Here is a 19,928-nt window from a genome sequence, read left to right on the forward strand (position 1 = left end):
GTTGTTTTCTATTCTATGTTCCATGTATTAAAGGTCGATTCATTGATCAGTTAACGCACCACGAATTATGCAACGTCAATTTCCGGTGCTTCGATCGGTCAGAAGTTGCAAGATCATCGAATTTCATCGTCAGATCTATAATTAGAAACTGCAACGTAACCTTGTAAAATAAACGAGCCGGATCGCAACGCGTGTATCTGGCATTCAAAGATAAACGATCGCTCTGTAAATTGGATTGTTAAAGTTGCAACTTTCAAACTTATCGTATTCGTAATCTGATCTTCGGTCGAGATTGTCGATGTACCGTGACAGATAAAGAAGAAAAAAATCGATGCACGATCGGTTATCAACATTAGATAAATCGTAAAATAATCGTTCAAGACAATTACCTGGGCCCGTTTAATTAACAAATGGAGACAATCTATTTTCTTCGACCATTGCTCTTAGAATATGCACCGTGGCTTTAGCTGATAGATATATTTACCCAATGGTATATCGATTTGAACCGCCTAAATGTCTCCGGTATTAATAAATCATGAACTCGCTTTTAGATGGGATTGAAACTCGTTTTGGGAAAAGGTACATTATTGATCTTCAAAAACGTGCAAAATTATTAATGAATACATTATACTCCGTGTTACCTAGTTTAAACTAATAAAATATTAAACTTGTCAATCGAAGTTCGAAAATATATCAACCGATATTTTTGACGTTGTAGATGGAGCTTATGCTTACGAACAAGGTCTCGTAACTTCACCGACCGAGTAGCTACATTGTGAAACGCGTTTATCGATGATTTTTAACGTTGATGCGAAAACTTTTTAAACGGAACGTACACAGAAAATAACGAAGACCGATTATTGAATATAATTGTAACGATGACCTTCGATAAGGTACCATTTATTTTCGCTCAAGGTTGAAATACAAATAGCGAACGATAAAAGTGAATGTAGGTCTTCTTTTTATTTTGTAAAAACATTTTCCATTGATTTTATTATAGCATTACAAATACGGATTATGGTATTGCATTTTTTTGTTAAAGCATCCGAAAAAGGCTGCAATATAACGGCTCATTGAGTTTTGGGACTATGTTGCATAAGTCTACTTTGCAAGTCTCTAAAGCTGATCACTTTAGAAAGTCGCAACAACATAGACAATTGAGAAAAAATCAATGAGCATGACACGGTATTAAAGTATATGCTTTATAGCGAAGCAAATGAGTGGATTTCTATTAAATAATACTTATTATTGTACTTATACAATTGCAACGCCGAGGGGATACTTTGTTAGTCTTTTAATTATTTCTAAAAAACTGTGACATTGTATTAAACTCCAGTAGATTAAATACAGTTGTATTTTTTCGATTAACCACATTGCTGCACTTTATGGCTTGTTTGGTGCACTTCTGAGTCTTTTAGGAGTAGTATATCTAATGCACAAGAATACTAACACGATCAATACACTGACAATGGCTATTCCTATTCCCAACCATAATTCTCCTCGTACGTTAAACTTATCCAGAGCAATTTCGTACAGTGCCAGAGCACCATCGGGTGGTTCACAAGCAGCTTGAACAATAATGTCTTGCCTCTGAATTTGTTTTGGCTTGCAGTTGGTCAATTTGCTCATGACTTCAGACTGATGAAGCGGAGGCAGTAATAAAGATAGAGACCACTGCATTGGACTGATCTTTTGATACCAGCTTGGTAAGTTTTCCAAATGCAGTGAGACACCACCAGCCAATGTCATTTCCCCGATTACAATCCCAGAGAACAGAGAAGCCAAGTACGTCCACTTACAAGTATGAGCAAACAGTATACAAATTAAGTGTTGTAGTATTAAGTATAGCAAGCCGATGCCAAGATAGCTCCAAAGGGATGTCAGAGTCTCATCTGGCACAAGGTGGAGGCCTGACATTGCATAACTTGGAGCCAAATAGATCAGGTAAACTATGCACCAAGACAATACTCCACAAATGAGCTGAAAGTAAGAGGAAAATTGGTACTGAACAAGGACTCCTCCGGCTGCATAATGGTTTCTAAATTTACCTCCATTAAAATGTAAATAAATCGTCCGTACAAGCCGTCTTTGATATCTCTCTCCACGTTTGGTCTGCAGTCGGCCACTTCGCAAATTGCTATCATGCACAGGGGCCAAAAGAAAATACCCAGACTGGTGTAATGGAAACCTACTCTATCTCTCAGATATAAATTAGAATCCCCAGCGACGTCCCAGAATATTGCACCAAGTAAAATGCTGAGCGACGCCGAGACAACGATCTTCCGGAGAAGTCTCGTTAATGTCCAAAGTTGGCTGTAGATCAGCGTTCTTAAGAGCAACGCGTAGATCTGTACGAATATATTAGGGCTAGAAATTGTCGGTGGAAGTGCACTAGGCGGTCCAGGATCGCACAGCCCTGGTAACCTTGTTCTCGCTAATTCGGCTAAATGATCTATCCTCTGCGAAGATTCTAACATTGCTTCTGCCGATAGATCGTCCAGGGTCACTAAGTCGACTGAAAGAAAACATTCTCTTAGAAACTTCTATATGTAAAGTTCTAATGTATGAATATTATGTGTATCAATGTAAGATGATAAGATGATAGCAATCGTTTTCAACCAATATTCTAATATCATAGATTTAAAGAACTTTATACTTTACTTTCAGTAAATGTCACTGTGATACACTGCTGAGTGTACTAGAGCAGATAATAAAATTTAAAAAAATAATGACATGGTAATACATACGATAATAATCGGAAGGGTTCTTGAAAGGAGGACAAGGAAATTCTGCGAGTGCAAAATATGGCAACATATCCCTCCTGGGACCAGAGTACATGATCCTGCCCCCGGAAGTAAGCGCAACCCTAGAGACCATCGTCAGGATCTCATAGGTCGGTGGATGCAGCGTTAGAACGACGAGTCTCTGACCTCGGCTGGCCCACTGCCTCAGATACTCCACCAAAAAGAAAGCATCGAAAATATCCAGGCCATGCGTAGGCCTGTCCAACGCAAGAATGTGGGAATCTTGCAACAGACGGCAGGCCAAAGCCAATCGTCTAGCCTCCGAAGTTGTCAATGAATTCACCAAACAATGTTTAGTAGCTTCCAGGCCAAGTTCCTGCAGAAACGCATCAGCCTCCAGCTTGGAAGTGTTTGGGCCTCCACGTAGCAACATATAGAAACTGAGGGTTTGTTGGGCAGTTAAACCAGGACTTAGTCCGCTCTCCGTTGACAAATATGCAACGCGTGACCTAAATATATAAAGAAAATTCGTATATACAGTGAGTCACAAGATTATTAACAGAGGTATATATGTAAAAAAGAAAGCATCAATTGAAGCATTTCAAATCCCATCGCTATATACATACGTATAGATAACATGTGGATTATACCTCAAAGAGCGCGAGGACACAGATCTCCCGTTGAGCAAAATGTCACCTCGCTTGATGCGTTTCCTGCCGGCGATAGTTTCCACGATTTGCTTCCCCTCCTTTTCCGTGGTTGCCATGATAGCAAGAACCTCGGTGGCTCCAGCTTCAAGAGTGATTCCTCGAAGAAGGGGCAATCCATCGGACCCGGAGGCTTCCACCCCGCGTAGCTGCAAATGGGGATGCTGAAGACACGGCATGGGTCTCAGTGGCAAAGCGTAGCTTTCCGGGCCCAGAATACCGTGTCCTGCAAATTTATTTTATGTACAAATGACAAAGTTTCCAACAAACTTTGAGTGCAAAGTGCAAACTATTGCAGTTCTACAGGGGGAACTTTAAACGTTAATAACTTTTTAACGAGGCCTCGATCAACAAATTGGTATTCTTGATTTTCGTCTTATTTTGGCCTCCAATATCTCTCATTAAAATTTTTTCAGGGATGGAGAAACACCCTGTATGTTCTACGTCAACTAAGTAAAAAAAAGGATGTTTAGTCATTCAAATGTTTCAACCAGCGAGAAACATATCTGTAACGTTGAAAATACGTTCTGTTAGGATGACTGTTTATACCGCAGGTGTTAAAAAGAATCTTAATTAACGAGACCAAAGTCTATAAAAGGAAGCTAATAAAGCAAGCAATAAAATGCAATAACATTACGTTGCTATTCGCGCCTCTAATGAACGACGCATTTCAGGGTTAACGTGGAACTCAATCTTCTTATCTATTTGTTATGGACAGATCAGGAATGCGGAAAAGTACCTCTAGGTTCATGAACCCCGTATCCAGGATCAATGGGCGCTATGCTGTGCCTCCGGTTGTTTCTGATACCGCCCTGAAGGAGATTGGCCTCGCTCGCGCTTCTCAAACGCGGATTGTCTCTGGAAACCGTTAACTGGGAGTGCGCGTGTTCCCTAGGTACAGCGTGGACGTGTCTGAAGTCGGGGTCGCTTCTGGCGGAGCGCATCGCGGAGGTACCATGGGCAGAGGTACCAGCGTGAGACATACGACGGCCTTCTTCGCTGGAATCGTACCCGCTGGAGCCATCGCGGTTCCTCGCGCTGGGAGGCAGAACTCTAGGCAGGCCAAACTTCAAATAGGTGTAGGAGTTGCTGGCCAGTGGACTCTTCGGCCCATATCTAGGGTGCCTCAAGATGCTCTGCACCGTCGAGTCCCGTAGCTGAAAATTTCCATAAGGAAGGGGCGATTTCTCCGCTGATCCCAGCGCCGAATCCGTGAAGTCGGAATTCAAGTTTTGCCTGAAAGCGACTCGGTTAGAAGAGGAAGAATGCCTGATCTATATCTTTAGTAACTTATCCTAATATCTGCTTCACTAAAAATTCACTTATTTATAAACTAGTTCTAGTGAAAATTGTTCTTAACAGTCAGCAGCTGATTCACAGCGGTGTATTCATTGAAAAATCTTTGTTTCAAATTGTAGCATGACTCTGTACAGCCAAATTCAAAGTGTTACTTTAAAAGGCAGGATCCTATAAGATTGATATTTTCTTATTCGGTAAGAAATAAGGGATCACCTATAAATAGACCATGCGTGCAAGTCTTCGCTGGCTGGCGGCTCCAATCCCCTGGTGTCCAGAGCTCCCGGTACCGAGTAACGTCGTTCCAGCTCCCACGCTTCTGAACCCATGGTTTGCGGTACCTGAACAGTTCCACGAGTCTAATATATAATCATTACACCGTGTTTACAGATTAACGTCGGTCAGATTTGAATAAGATGCATTAACCCTCGGATGGTGGAACGTCTGTGCAACCAAACACCCGATTCTGAATCCATCTTACCCTGAATCTGAATTGTATTATTTCATTGCATCATTGACGTATATAAGGTGAGTAGTAATTAATAATAAAAATTAACGAGTACTTCCTCCTTGGCTAAATCATAACAAAATCATAGCAAACAATGTTTTAATTAAATGCTTTAGAAAAAGTATTTGTCTATAATATAATATAAATTAGTTAAAATATTGTTCCTACCATACATATACGCTTAATAACAATTAGTATTAGCATCAATGGCCACGTAGACGTTATTTGTTCTGGCCACTTATTGGTACATTTACCTTAGTGGCCGAGCAGCGTGAAAGGAAAATATCTGTCTGGAATACCGGTCCAAAACGGATTTGTAAGCCTCCACCGATCACGAATCGATGAGGCAGATAGCGAATTCCTCGGTGTAAGCTTCAACGCGGTCGTTTAATAGCAGTTTACACTATCGATACAGTTTTACAAAGTTGTTATTCGATAAAACAGATTACTGGATAATATCGCGCATTTACCATGACATAGTTAGACGGCCGGTTGTAATAAATTATTGTAGCTACGGAGCGAGTTATGTTGCAGTTGCGCAAGCCCGATATCCAATATCCGATCGCTAATCGCTTTACTTTTTCACAGGATTTGAGAACTTGTTAAGATCTGCAATTCAGATGCACAAACTCGAGCGAGTTTCTTTCGCGCGAATACTTTCGAAATATTCGAAAGAATGGATGTAAAAATTCATAGTAAATACAAACAGAGAATGAAGCCAATTAAAAACTGCTGTTGCACAAAGCAGACGCTTTAATAGGAGCTATAAGAACTTACACGCAGTTATTATCAGAATGAAATATTCGAGTACTTGAAATTTGAACCAAAACAAGTTAAGTATTTGATTATCCAAATAACTTGAATGTTTGATCGCGTTTGAAAAAATTCACACAGCTTGGTTGCATCGAAATTCACATCGTTTGGGTTGTTGAAGATTCTACGCGAATCTCTAATGCAAAATTTGCTTTAAGTTTCAGCGCGTCCGTGTTATTTGTTAGAGGAACGTTGGCGGACGTTGAAGCGAGGTGAAACGGAACGTTTGCGAATAGACGCGAAGCAAAACGACCGGTCGAAGGGAAACCAAAAGCGGATTTTACGAGTTTCTTCATGCGGATGCTGACTGTCCGGTAAGTGTGCACAGACTCAAGTATGCGCATTATTATGCTCATTGTAGATGGACACGAGGGACCACGACATTCCGTTTAACGGTGATACTCGCGACGGGCTCGCGAACGCACACGCAGCATCTATTCCAAACGCTGCATCAAGCCACGACGATCGTACGAGTCGTATCGCAGTCGTTCACTTCGGGAAATTAACCCTTCACGCTTCTGGCGAGGCTATCAAGCTGACTCAACGTCGTGTTTTGCAGCGTTCACTTTTATTTCGGCTGAAATGCGATGCTTGAATTCTTAGAAGATTCGTACCGGCGCACAGTCTGTCGCTTATATGAGAATTCAGAATACAAATTATAATTATTGAACCGATCAATTCTCAACACTCGACTCCTAATACATTTTTAAAGTGAATACAAAAAAAAATAAACATATAAAAATTTTTCAAATCGTTCTAAAAAAAATATTTTTAGCTGCAGGGGTCGATTGCAATCATTTTTGGTCATTACACATACCCCCGAAATCCTACACATTTTCGAGATAAAAAATTCCTCGCCGCATATCTAATCTAATGCTTCCCTGAGATTTCATGTGAATCTTTGAAACATCATAACTGCTGAACGGATTGGACGATTCTAATGTTTAAAAATGCAAACAACGCGTATTCTGGTGTAGAATATGTGGGGATTCCAAAAATATTCGAAAAGTTATTCCTTGACTCCGCAATATGAGAAAAACCCCATAACAAATGGTCCAGTTTTCAAACAACCATAACTCCTACAATAGTGAATATATTTCATTGAAATTTAGAGGAGAACTAGAGTTCATGGATACCCACAAGAAAGTATTAAACAACTTTTCTGTACAGCGCCAACCAAATTTACTAAAAATGAAAAACAAATTTCTAAGAAAAATCGACGGGTGGATGGTGCCTAATTTTATCGACGAAAAAAAAAAATTTCAAATCGTTCTGGAAAAATTATTTTCGGTTACGGGGACCAATTACAGTAATTTTTGGTGAATAGACCTACCCTTGAAATCTTACCCATTTTCGAGAAAAAAAATCGAGTAGGTACTGAAATTTTTCGACGAAATTAAAAAAATTCAAATCATACTAAATAAATTATATTTAGTTACAGGGGTCAATTACAAGCATTTTTGATGAATGGACATACCCCTGAAATCCTACCCATTTTCTAGAAAAAAAATTGAGTAGGTATAGAAATTTTTAGACGAAATTAAAAAATTTCAAATCATACTAAATAAATTATATTTATTTACAGGGGTCAATTACAAGCATTTTTGATGAATAGACATACCCCCGAAATCCTACCCACTTCCTAGAAAAAAATTCAGTACGATTGGAACTTTAAGCGTTAATAACTTTTTAACGAAGCCTCGATCAACAAATTGGTATTCTTGATTTTCGTTCTATTTTGGCCTCTAGAATCTCCCATTAAAATTGCAGGGTACTCTCAATACTACACAATACTTTCAATATAGCATTTCTACATCTGAGGACACGAAATAAATTTTGTTAGCGCAAAATACTACGAAGTACCTGATATGAGAACGCGAAGAACTTAAGAAATAAAATATTTTACTGGTATTTAAAAACGTTATTCCGAGGAAAATTGCACAGAAAGGGTTCGTGAGCTCCATTAAATTGCTAAGTGGAATTCGTGGAAAAAACGGTTTAACCGCCGTGGTACATTTGAAGCTAAAGGTGAGGGGTTAATAACGAATTACAGTTGTATAGCGAGAAAATGTTCGCGGAGGAGCGGTTCTTTTCGCGTCTGGCGGTCCATGCTAATGCCTCCACGTCGGATGGCATTTTTTTTTAATCGAGCCAAAGTTTCCCGTTACTTGTTGACTCACAGGCATACTCTTTGCGCGAAACCGAGCATACTTTAAGCAGGTTCTTGAGAAAAGTGGACCTTCTTTGTACTTCGCAAAGGGTATGTACTTGCGCGACATTTAACACCGACGATTCTCTGAAACGATCAAAGATCCATTTAAACGAGCCGTGTACTAGCCAAACAGAACGCTGAAGCACCGTAATTATTCATTAATTCATACAGTAGAACATCGATTATACGAACTAACATGGCGACAAATTCGTTCTGATAAACGAATTTCGAACAACTGAACCACGAAAACCAAAGTTACAATTATTAGTTTAATTGTAAGAAATACTCTTGCACAGAGACATGAAACATTTTAACAACCTACTATTTATTATTGCAGCTATGAGTGCCACCTCCGTCATAAGCACTGGACGTTGATTAGTCGACTACGTATTGTACGTATTTGTGAAACTGTTAGCCACCCGTCTACCATCAGCTGATATTTTTACCCGTCATGGAGTAACGGTATGCTCGGTCATCGCTTCAAAGACTAGCCAAGATTCTACGTTATTTGCACTAATCGTCGCCCCTTATAGCGATCCAGCTGCTCCGTATTAATGATTATACTCCCCAGGGCCTTTTTCTCTTTCCAGGTTCCAGGATTCCCGAATTCCTGTCTCTCACAAAGAGATAAAAAAATAAAGAAATAAATCTTCGATACGCATTCAGAAAGAAATAGGCAAGTTTTGTAGATTTATCAAACCTTATAACGTGTACCGTTATCGATACGCATAGCGTGGAAATGGCACTTACAATTAGTCAAAAGCAGCTTGGCAGGGAGCGCGTTTAAAAAGAATTTAGTGCTGTTTCGTAATGAAAATTCCGACATTAATGGCCAACTCAGTACGTATCAAAGCTGTTCGGTAGAACCGGAATCAACGGTTGGAATTCAACTGTTCCCACTTTTGTTTTCTTGGCATAGCGCTCTCTTGCCATTGAAACGAGGTCTGTCGAACAATACCAGCATCTAGCACGCGTCTGCGGGTCGTCGTTTCTATTATCAGCTGCTAAATGTAATCACCGTTTCCACCAGCGATCCTAAATGTATAATTTTTCGAGCCACGATCGTCGACTGTAATGTCCCCTTAATTTACATACGCAACGCAACGGTTTTTTTTTCAGCGCTCAATAACTATCCTATAACTATTCGAGTTAACTGTTCATTTGCATATCCCGTTCCTGCAATAGTTATATCAACTTGGGTACGAAACGATTTCAAGTTACAGAGACTCTCACCATTATCCAGACCCCCTTTTCTACCTTCCGTCCCAATTAGACATCTTCTGGTCGTGAGCATTAAAAAAAGACGTCTCGTTACGCATTCTCTGCTCGAACATTGATAAAGCTTTCCCGTACTTGCATATCAGAATGCTTATACAATATATTTATAGAACATGATCAGGCAACTTTAATTAATTAGTCAGCCAATATTTTATACCATTAGAAATGTGTATTTTATCGTCCTACAAAAGATTATTAAAATCAAAGTGTACTTGACAAGAAAACGTTTCAGAAAATCTGTTCATATCTCGATTACAATTAAAAAACTGTAGATTTCAACAGTATTAATCTATTCTGTCTGAAACTCAAATAATTTCTTTTTACATACAAAAATCACCTAGAGCAGTTCATCAAATGTTCTTTGAGCGAGAGATTATGTATCTATACATTTTTTTATTACTTGTATGTCCCCTGTACACCACTGTATTACGAAACAATCTATATATTTATGAAAACGATTATACCAGAAAACTAACTAATACTAAAAAGAAAATATAGATAGATTCGAAGATAAGAATTATTCCATACATAAATCAGCCTCACCGACTAACACGTAATTGATATTTTAAAGACGTTAATGGTATGTGATTGGCCATGAGATACATAAGCAATACTATAGAAATCTTGGTGTTCTGGGAAAATGAGAGATAATATGAATGAAAGAAAACGAATTCCTGATTCCAACGAGACCCACCAACGCACAGTGTGGTATTTACACCCCTCTCTCAATATACAAAGCAGAAAAAAGTTATTTTATAAAAATATATAATCGAAAATGAGAAAAACATACAAAAGATCAAAACCATCTTTGAAGAAAACCACATTATTTCTTCCAATCGAAATATCTGAGCAATAAGCATAAAATAATTAAAATTACACTTAATTAAAACAACTTTCTTGCTATTATGTTCCACCAAGGACCTAAATATACGTAATAATACTATAAAATGAAACAATGAGAGATAAATATATAAGAAATGTTTCGATTCGAGTGTTAAATGTTCGATGATGCGCGAGTTACGTGGTCGTAAGATCGTAAGAGGCCTCGTTACATTATAAAAAGCGTTAACGTGTCTTGTGCTCGATGGAGCATACAGGAAGACCGGTAAAAGTGATATTTAATTAATATCTTTCGTTAACAGTCCGCTCACGGTACGATAACTTTCATCACGAGCCATTAGACGATCGACAACACGCCTGCGTGGTTATGCAAATTCACTTTTCGTCTCGTTAAAGTTTAGACGGCCGTGCTCGAAAAGTGATAGTTCTGTGCTACGAGGTCAGTCCGCGAATTCACGTGTGTTTTCCCATTAAAGTTGCTTAACAAATTAGCGCGGTAACCGTGGCTCGGGGAACAGAATTTCATTCTTCTAACATCAACGGGGAAATACAGATCCAGTCGTTTATCGACCCCTTGGGTACAGGGATCCATAGATCGCATGAACCAGTGGTTCTTAAACTATTTTTTTTTATCGAAGCTCATGAACTTAGATATTAGTTATATAAATATTGAAAATCATTTTCAATTTAAATTCTAGCACGCAACGAAAATAGATAATTTATAATTTTGACCAAAGATGTTGAAAAACGCCTTTCAAAATTATAACTTGAAATTATTTTTTAAACTTAATTGTTTTTTCTCAATATTATGATATTATGATACAGGTATCTGTCCAGAATCTTGGAATTCGTGGGCCAGAAGTTAAGAACCACTGATTTAGAGGACAACGATATGTACTCCGGTTTCGAAATCTCTTCCGGCGGCTGTGAGACTGTCCCACGCACCGATTTCTACGCTCGGCTCTCAATCGTACACACGTGACAATGTATCTTAATAAAGCTACTGGCCTGGATACCACGTGCATTCACGATCCGCGTACAACAGACATCTAGAAAAGATGGAAAGTCCATCAAAAAGCTTGTACGAGGTACCTGAGATCAACGCGTAGAGTAAACTCGGTCAACTCCGACATAATTTTACATTTCGTTCAAATATGGGACTGCTATAGCGACAAACGATGGATGGTTAGGTCAGACATTTATGCAAACAAATAATAAGCAATATTGCGAACCTCTCGACGAATAAAAATATTGTGTTCTCCGGAAGTTGATAAAAGTTCAGGGGATATTACTCTGCTATTTAGTACCTTATACATTGATATAAAAATATGATATTAATACAAAGTGCCGTATATCCGAATATTAAAATAACGTTAACATTAGACATCATTTCATCAATAATGTATTCGATAAGTCCAAATATTGAGATTACTCACTGTATTTTAAATTCAATTAACGCACGACGAATTAAGATTTCGCAAATTAGTCCTGATCACGGTAGCATTGATATCTCTTCCTGGATCGCTTCCTCGTCCGCGCTTGTTCCGCCACTGAAACGTGCGTGATATCGCAAAGTGCGATACACGAAGGCGTACACCGAGGTCAGTGATGCCAGTTTTTTTAAATATTCCACGAAGGTACGCGTGCCTGCGACGAGAAAAGGGTTGATTATCATTGCAAATCGTTCGTAGTGGCGTCCGTGGCACGTGTAAAGTCGCGTAGGCGCATCCCTTGCGCGCTCGTCGAAGTCTCCCGTTTGCAAACGTCGTCCACGTCGCGTCTCGAATTTTATTCCCACGCTCGTTCCACGTCCGATCGAATTCAGACGTATCCGTAACCCCGTTCGATCTACTCGATCTTCGGTGCCATTACGCTTTTATCATCCAGTCCGCGGCGGTGAAAGTATCGACAGCGAAATTAAAAGCACCGCGTACGAGAATGCCACGGGATATTACACACGCCTCGTTCCATTCCTCGCGGAAGGACTTGGAAATCGTAGTTACGCAAAGGAAAATAATCCATCTCGAGAAGTTCGCCGGACGAAGGCCGTCGAAAATAAATACACCCGTTCCTAATCACCTGTTGCTTTCACCGTGCCGGTAAACATTTCTCATTATGCAAAATCAGGTTCTACTAATCGTTGAACCGTGACTGCCGCGGAAATTAAAACCGTGCGCGCCGCCGGTATTAACCGTTTCGCACTTTTCTGCATTTTCTTCGCGCGAACAGGAACGCGCTGGCTACCAGAGAGGAAAACGCGCGCAAAAATTCAATCGCGTATGCGTGAACGTATTTCTCCTCCGTGGCTCGCTGTTTTTGCGTACGCCGTTTCGGCCGAGTTCCTTCCTTTCGTGAAATCGAAAGAAACGGCACGACGCGTCTTGCTATCGCGTTAATCGTCTCCGCGATGAAACAATGGAAATGGAGGGCCGCGCGGCCGCTCGCGTGAAAAACAAATTCTCACGTGTAAGGTACACCCGTAGGCAAAGTTTGAAGAAAGTGCGGTCCGCTCGTGGATCGCGAATCGAATCTTCGTGACAATGACTCACCGCCGGTATTCAGGATGAGCTTTCAACTGAGCCTGGTCGAGTCAAGGTGATGCTGCTTCTCCATTCCGGCGAATCTCCTCTTCCCCCGTCTTCTCCTCTTCCTCCCCCGGCGGATCCTCTCGCGGGCTCTGTCAGTCGATACCGAAGCCGTAAATGACACGGTTTGTCACCTCAGGAATCGTTACCCGCGAACGCATCACTCGATTCGCGATCGCGATACCGCAATAGCATCGGTATGTCCGACGCTTGCCTCGCCAGGGAGCCTTTTCTAAACGCTGACTTCTGACAGACGTGCCTTCCGAGTCTCCGCCGGACCCCCTTCTCGGCTCTCCCCCTTCCTTCCCATTTGGTCTTTCAAGTTCGCAGTGACGCACCCGCCGAGAACTCGGGCCCCACGCCCCACCTTCGTCCACTGTCAGCTCCGACGTACTCTACCTCCGGTCCCGGAGATAATCCACCAACGGTGTTTCACTCTCGTTTCCTTCTTCCAATCGAAATCCAAGTTCATTTCTCAGGAACGGACTCGAAACTCCGTCATTGCTCTAATCAGTTCCGCCATGATGGACGCTCCGTACGAAGCAATTCTTCCTCTCGAAACGTCTATTTTCGTCCGTGAAGCAATATTGCTCGAACGTAACGGCGAAGATCGACGACGAAATTTTCGGAGACTTACGTGGGGATTCTAGTTCGGTAGTTACACCCGTGTGCTAGTACCGATGGTACGTGTACTTCGACCTCCCACCAATCTCTTCCGAGAGGAGACATTCACCTCGTGAAGCCAACTCCCAGCCAGGTATCGTTACCGATGGCTACGTTTCACATGCAATGTTCGGTCGGCCACTTTTACAACCGTCGTGCTCCCTCGTAGATCGTTTCGTTCGCTTTGCCAGCAACTTCTGCTCTCGCATTTTCGACAGCTGACGCATCGTTACGGGGAACAGCCACAGTGCACCACCGGCATCCCACCGACGAGCCGTTCTTTCTTTGTGCTGTTTTCTGCACAGTACGCTCGAAATTGTCCGAGGGAACCTTGGCTCTTGGTCTTCGATTTTCCTTAGGTACGATTAAGGTTCCTAACCGATCTCGATCGATCGTTAAGTTCCTCTCTCTTGATCTGTTTTTAAGGATCGTGAAGTGGCATGTAACGCGAATGGTCCAGTAGTCGAGAACAGATTCAAGATGATACCGTCGGACTGTACGTTGGATATATCGAACGTGTATCATTCCACCGCCGTGGTGATCGAAGGAAGTTGCTTGAACAAATCGGAACCGACCGCGGTATTGAGGGACGTATCCGCTCGAGTTCATGGCGGAGAAGTATTGGCAATTTTAGGCTCGAAGGGATCCGGGAAAAGGGCTCTGCTCGATGTTATTGGTAAGATCGCGATCTATACGGATCGTCCACCTCTGTGCATGTATTTTTATCCTACGAACGTAAATTAATGTAGAATTGTCCAAAGAATAGGGATCCAAAGCGATTTTATGATATTCTAACATACAAAATTTTTAAGCAAAAATTCGCATATTCCTGTTCAACAGTGTAATATAGTCGCTCCACCATTCGTTGTATCTTTCAGCCGGAAGGGCGGAAGGAGAGACAAGGGGTAGAGTGACGCTGAACAATAATATATTGACGCCAGAGTTGTTCAGGCGTCATGGTGGATACGTGGCCCACAGATGCCACTTGCTACCAAGTTTGACTGTTCGTCAAACTCTGACGTACGCCACCTGGCTTGCCAATCTGAGCAACAGGGGGGCCAGGGTTCGCCAAACGTTGGCCGATCTGGCGTTATCTCAAGTCGCGAATAGATCTGTAAACGATCTGACAAAGCCAGAGTACAGGAGGCTGATGCTGGGAGTTCAGCTTGCTAAGGACCCCACGTTGCTTCTTTTGGACGAGCCAACCTGGGACACTGATCCCTTGAACACGTATTTAATTGTCTCTATGCTTTGGTCCTACGCGACTAGGAGAGGGTCTATTGTCGTTTTAACGATGGAGACTCCGAGATCGGACGTGCTGCCGTTCGTGAGTCGCGTGACTCTTTTGTGTTTAGGGGCAGTGGTGTATTCGGGGCCGACCAGAAGCATGCTGGATTACTTCACTTACATCGGATTCCCGTGTCCGGAACTTGAGAATCCATTAATGTACTATTGTAAGTACCTCCTAACGAGATAGGGTAACCTAAAAAAATTAAATGCCGTGTTATTTACTTTATTCCATACAAAGAGCAAAACTGTCAAAAGATTAAGTTACAAGTAAACGATCGCTTTAGTGTGTCTATCGACGGTCGATCGCCGATCCAGAGACCGTTTCCTAGAGTCTAATCAGCAAATATCCGTCCTGGTTGACAAGTTCAAAGCTGAGGGTGTTATTTACATGAAAGAGGCTCCCCAAGTGCCGCCAAATGTCAAAGACACGCCACTCGGTATCATGCACAAAGGTCTGGGTCGTGGCATCAAACCGGGTTGCTTCTCTACTCTTCTCGCCCTTTATTTGTGAGTGTATATTCCAACGAATGTGTACACGTAGTGGTGGGACTCATCGCTATGTACCGTGTGTCCACGAGAAGAAGGCACGGCGTGTTTACATCCCCACTCCTGATGCAGTCCGCTGACTCACAGGCATTGGTCGAAACGGTGACAGCCAATCAGCGGATGGCAGCAAGAGTGGGGATGTAAACACGCTGTGCCTTCTTCTCGTGGGCACATGGTACATGTAATTCTTGTTCAACGAGCATTACAGTATGCACATTTTAGGAGAGGCATGGCGGCGACGTTCGCCTTTAGTAAGTCTGGCTTGGGACACTTCGCCACTCGACTCCTGTTACTGCCATTTTCCGTCGCCCTAATGAGCATTTTGTACTCCCACTCGACACCCGTGCAGTCCAGAATATTTCTACAAACCGGAGGTTTAGTTTTTAACGTATTGACGTTGTTCTATGTCGCTGGGATAGCATCGACGGCGCTCCTTTGTAAGTCCTCGCAAATTGACGCTCTCTTCGTTCGCACGACGCATTAACGACACCCAGCAGGATGTAACGCTTGCTAATTACTCAGTTCCAGGTTATCGTGCTAGATATTATCAAGAGAAAAGGGAGGGTCTTTACGGTGGTGCAATGTTCCTAACCGCGTACGCGTTGTTAAGTTTACCATTAAGTTTTGTCTCGACCATGATTACCATCGGTATTTTAACGCCCATCCTGGAGCTAGACTTGTCATCCTGGGCTTACGCTTCTGGAGTTCTTTGGGCCAGTTACGTCGCAGCTGAACAAGTTACCGTGGCCGTGCTGATGATTGTCGGTAGACCAGTAACAGGTGCGATAACGGTGCTGTACGTGACATTAGTATCTCTTGTTATTGCATCTGGAGCCGTCAGGAGCTTGAAAGGTTTACCGTATTGGCTCGCTGCTGTTTCCACCGCATTGCCAACGAGATACGCGTCGTTGGCTTTGAATCAACTGGCCATCGACATGCCTATGTTCTTAAACCTGCATTACAACGAAAGTTTCACATGTCCTGGAATACCGGAACTCTGTCGGTACCCAGATGGAAGGACCTACTTGATTGAACGTTTCACGCGCGAAGGTGAAAATATTTCCGAAGTGTTGAACGTCGATTTAAATTTATTGATCTCGTTGGCATTTGCTGTCGGTTTGTGTATATTTAATAGCGTACTTTACTTGCTACCACTTCCTGCACGAGTGAAGGCCAAATTTAGAGAATAAACGATATAATTGTTGATCGAACAACATTGATAAAAATATAAACGATGCCCATTCTATCAAAACTTTGTTGTTTCTTCCTCTTTCAGCGTATGTATTACAAAATTATATTACTTCTTTAATTAAGATCTAGCCGCCGCATTGTATTTATAGTACACTTATAATAAGCAAATGCAATTGCAAGATATTCTTAAATATACGTACGTATGTATAATTTTACAATCGAGAACCGTGATACCCAAACGAAGCAAGTGATTAAAAATGTTAATCCTGTCTCGTTTAAATTTAATTTTTAGCAGAACTTCGGTTGGTTCTATTCACAATCATTTACATCCACCTGTCTCATTTCTTTTAGATCGTCGGCTACTGTAAATGTGCAGCCGGTAGAACTAACGACATCACTAATATCGACGTTGGGTGCAATTTCTATAAGCTTTAATCCTTGTCCCACGACTACTTCAAACACTGCCATGTCTGTAATTATTAAGTCTACGCATTGTTGACCTGAAACAACATATCAAAAATGTGTAATTGTCCCTGTTTAGGCGATAGTATTATTATAAGCGAGCAAATCATCCTGTATTACCTGTAATGGGCAATGTACAACTTTTCAAGATCTTTGGGCTTCCATCGCGAGCTTTGTGTTCCATGGTGACCACTACTTTCGTACTTGCCGCAGAAATTAGATCCATTGCACCTCCCATTCCTTTTACCATAGTTCCCGGAATCATCCAGTTAGCCAAATCTCCAGTTTCCGATACTTGCATGCCCCCAAGCATAGTCATATTCACGTGACCTCTGAAAGAATCAAACTGAACAGTAATTTTTAATTACAAAAATTATTTAAGGTTTATTTTAATATGTACCCTCGAATCATGGCGAAGCTCTCATCGCTAGAGAAGAATGATGCTCCCGGTAATACCGTGACTGTCTCCTTTCCAGCGTTAATCAAGTCTGGATCGATCTCACATTCGGTTGGATAGGGGCCAAGACCGAGAATACCATTCTCAGATTGCAACGTTACTTTCACGTCTTTAGGAATATACTTGCACACAAGGGTAGGTATACCGACTCCCAAATTGGCTGCAAAGTATTCGTTCATTGAAACCCGAAATGCGTTATTTTAATATATTTTTTATTTTCTCAATGTCTTACCATACATTCCATCTTCAAATTCAAGAGCAGCGCGCTTCACGATCCTGTCCCTTGCCTTGCTCGCTGGTGTCACTTTTTTAGGCTTCATTGATTCTTTTGTTATTACTTTCTAATTTGTTAAGAAATAAAAAATCTTATAACAAATCGTTTTCGTTAAAATAGTTATGCAAATTGCAAATATGTACAAACCTCTATTCGTTTTTCGTACGACGGACCTTTAACAATTCTGTCAACAAAAATACCAGGCAAATGTATATTGTCTGGATCCAACTGACCAATTTCTACAATTTCTTCAACTTCGGCAATAGCTACTTTAGCCGCTTTGCACATTACCGGATTAAAATTTCTAGCCGATTTTTTGAAAATTAAGTTTCCAGCTTTGTCCGCTTTCCATGCTTTTACAAGCGCGAAATCTCCTTTGATCGCAGTTTCCATAATATAATTTCTACCATCAAACTGTGCTACGGATCTTGGATCTCCAGATATTTCTGCATTTTTATTTTTGTCGTATTTCACAACTACATTACCATCTTGAATTAAAGTTCCATATGCGGTAGGTGTATAAAAGGCTGGTATACCAGCTCCACCTGCACGAATACGTTCTGCCAATGTACCCTAGACATTTAAAATACTTTTATAATATACACCGTAACTTTAAATCTGAAATCCTAAATGCTGTTAATAATCACCTGTGGTGTTAATTCAACTTCTAATTGACCGCTAAGATATTGACTTTCAAATTCAGGATTTTCACCCACGTAAGAAGCAATCATTCTCTTAATTCTGTGTTCCTTCAAAAGTAAACCCAATCCAAAGTCTTCAACACCTGCATTATTTGAGACAACAGTTAAATCTTTTGAACCTCTTTTCAGTATGGCTGCTATTAAGTTTTCTGGAATTCCACAAAGTCCAAATCCACCAACCAAGAGTCTAGCACCGTTTGGTATATCTGATACTACTTCGTCTACATTTTTGAATATTTTTCCTTCTCCTACCGGTGGACATAGTTTCTCAACTTCTTCTTCTACTTCAGGAATATCAGTTTTGATTGAAAAATTAACTGCACATACCTACTGAAAAATAGTTCTATTGTGTTTATATTCCACATATAAAGTACAATATAATGATACAACAAATGCTCAAAAAAAGAAATTATAAAATATTCCTCTTAGAATTATTTTTAAGATTGAATCTTCTACTAAAATTACACAACGAAAAGTGTTTGTTTAAATATATTTTTTCGATAATTATTCATAAGCAAATGATGACACCGTAATACAAATGTACAAACTGCTACAAAAATACATTATTCTAAAATGTAATAAAAAAATTGATCATGAAATCATAAGTAAAGCTATTGAACGACGAACTCCTGTCTTTTTTTATATTTGACATTATACTGATAAATGTAAAGTTACATGCTTAGGTTAGGTATCTGTTATTTAGAACTTTTCAATACCATAAATGTTACGTACCCTTGAAAGTTTGAGGTGTTTATAACTATTGCTTGAACCCGTGTTCAGACGGAAAAGCATACAGCTAGCCCTATTTATGGCAAAGGCCATGACTTTTCCTTAAATTCACTCAACAAGCTGTACAAAATATTCATATAGGTTAACCTACTCCACGATCTCGAGAGCAATGACTATATCTACACGTTTACAAATGTAGATAACAGGTTCTCAGCTTTAATTTTTCAAAAGTTAGCTGCATTTTATTGGCTATAATATATGGCATGATAAAACATTTTTAATTAAAGCAATCACAACAATCTCAAGTTTCGTAATTAAGAATCAAATACTATTGCCACAAAAAACAGAAACACGTTAATCTTGTATTCGCTTCTTTGAGCTCTGAAACGTTTGATGATGTACCTGAATAATATTGCGTAGATTATAAATAAAATAAATGGTTAATTTAACAGTCCAGTGCTTGTCCAAAATATTTAATTTTACGATGTTCTGGAATAGCGTTCTTATTCTAGTCAACAGAATTAAGCATTGCTATACAATGCAATCTCGATTAACCGGTTTTATAGAGACTAAGAGACTATGACTTATCAGATAATTGAGGCGTGAGGAAAAAAATTTAAAATACAATTTAT

At 40.5% G+C, this 19,928-nt stretch overlaps 3 protein-coding genes across 3 annotated transcripts; 1 reads left to right on the top strand and 2 right to left on the bottom strand.

Annotated features, from left to right (window-relative positions):
• Positions 1–961: 961 nt before the first annotated feature.
• LOC122399549 (ATP-binding cassette sub-family G member 8) lies at positions 962–13,127 on the bottom strand. Its single transcript, XM_043400308.1, has 7 exons — positions 12,948–13,127; positions 4,964–5,088; positions 4,191–4,687; positions 3,395–3,677; positions 2,748–3,253; positions 2,049–2,515; positions 962–1,980 (listed from the first exon to the last, which is right to left on the bottom strand). The coding sequence occupies exons 2-7, from the start codon at positions 5,074–5,076 to the stop codon at positions 1,384–1,386; spliced, it is 2,463 nt and encodes an 820-aa protein (XP_043256243.1). The 5' UTR covers positions 5,077–5,088; positions 12,948–13,127; the 3' UTR covers positions 962–1,383.
• A 761-nt stretch (positions 13,128–13,888) lies between these two features.
• LOC122404248 (ATP-binding cassette sub-family G member 5) lies at positions 13,889–16,672 on the top strand. Its single transcript, XM_043408182.1, has 6 exons — positions 13,889–14,005; positions 14,073–14,322; positions 14,525–15,100; positions 15,221–15,443; positions 15,705–15,919; positions 16,005–16,672. Exons 2-6 carry the CDS (start codon positions 14,127–14,129, stop codon positions 16,670–16,672), a joined length of 1,878 nt encoding a protein of 625 aa, XP_043264117.1. The 5' UTR covers positions 13,889–14,005; positions 14,073–14,126.
• Positions 16,673–16,677: 5 nt separating this feature from the next.
• On the bottom strand, positions 16,678–19,453 carry LOC122404256 (succinyl-CoA:3-ketoacid coenzyme A transferase 1, mitochondrial). Its single transcript, XM_043408195.1, has 7 exons — positions 19,300–19,453; positions 18,514–18,894; positions 18,014–18,439; positions 17,825–17,933; positions 17,536–17,752; positions 17,256–17,467; positions 16,678–17,173 (listed from the first exon to the last, which is right to left on the bottom strand). The coding sequence occupies exons 1-7, from the start codon at positions 19,387–19,389 to the stop codon at positions 16,983–16,985; spliced, it is 1,626 nt and encodes a 541-aa protein (XP_043264130.1). The 5' UTR covers positions 19,390–19,453; the 3' UTR covers positions 16,678–16,982.
• Between the last annotated feature and the right edge of the window lie 475 nt (positions 19,454–19,928).

The sequence above is a fragment of the Colletes gigas genome, unplaced genomic scaffold (assembly GCF_013123115.1).
Source record: "Colletes gigas isolate AHSC1104 unplaced genomic scaffold, ASM1312311v1 Colletes_gigas_Sc00002, whole genome shotgun sequence".
NCBI lineage: Eukaryota > Metazoa > Arthropoda > Insecta > Hymenoptera > Colletidae > Colletes > Colletes gigas.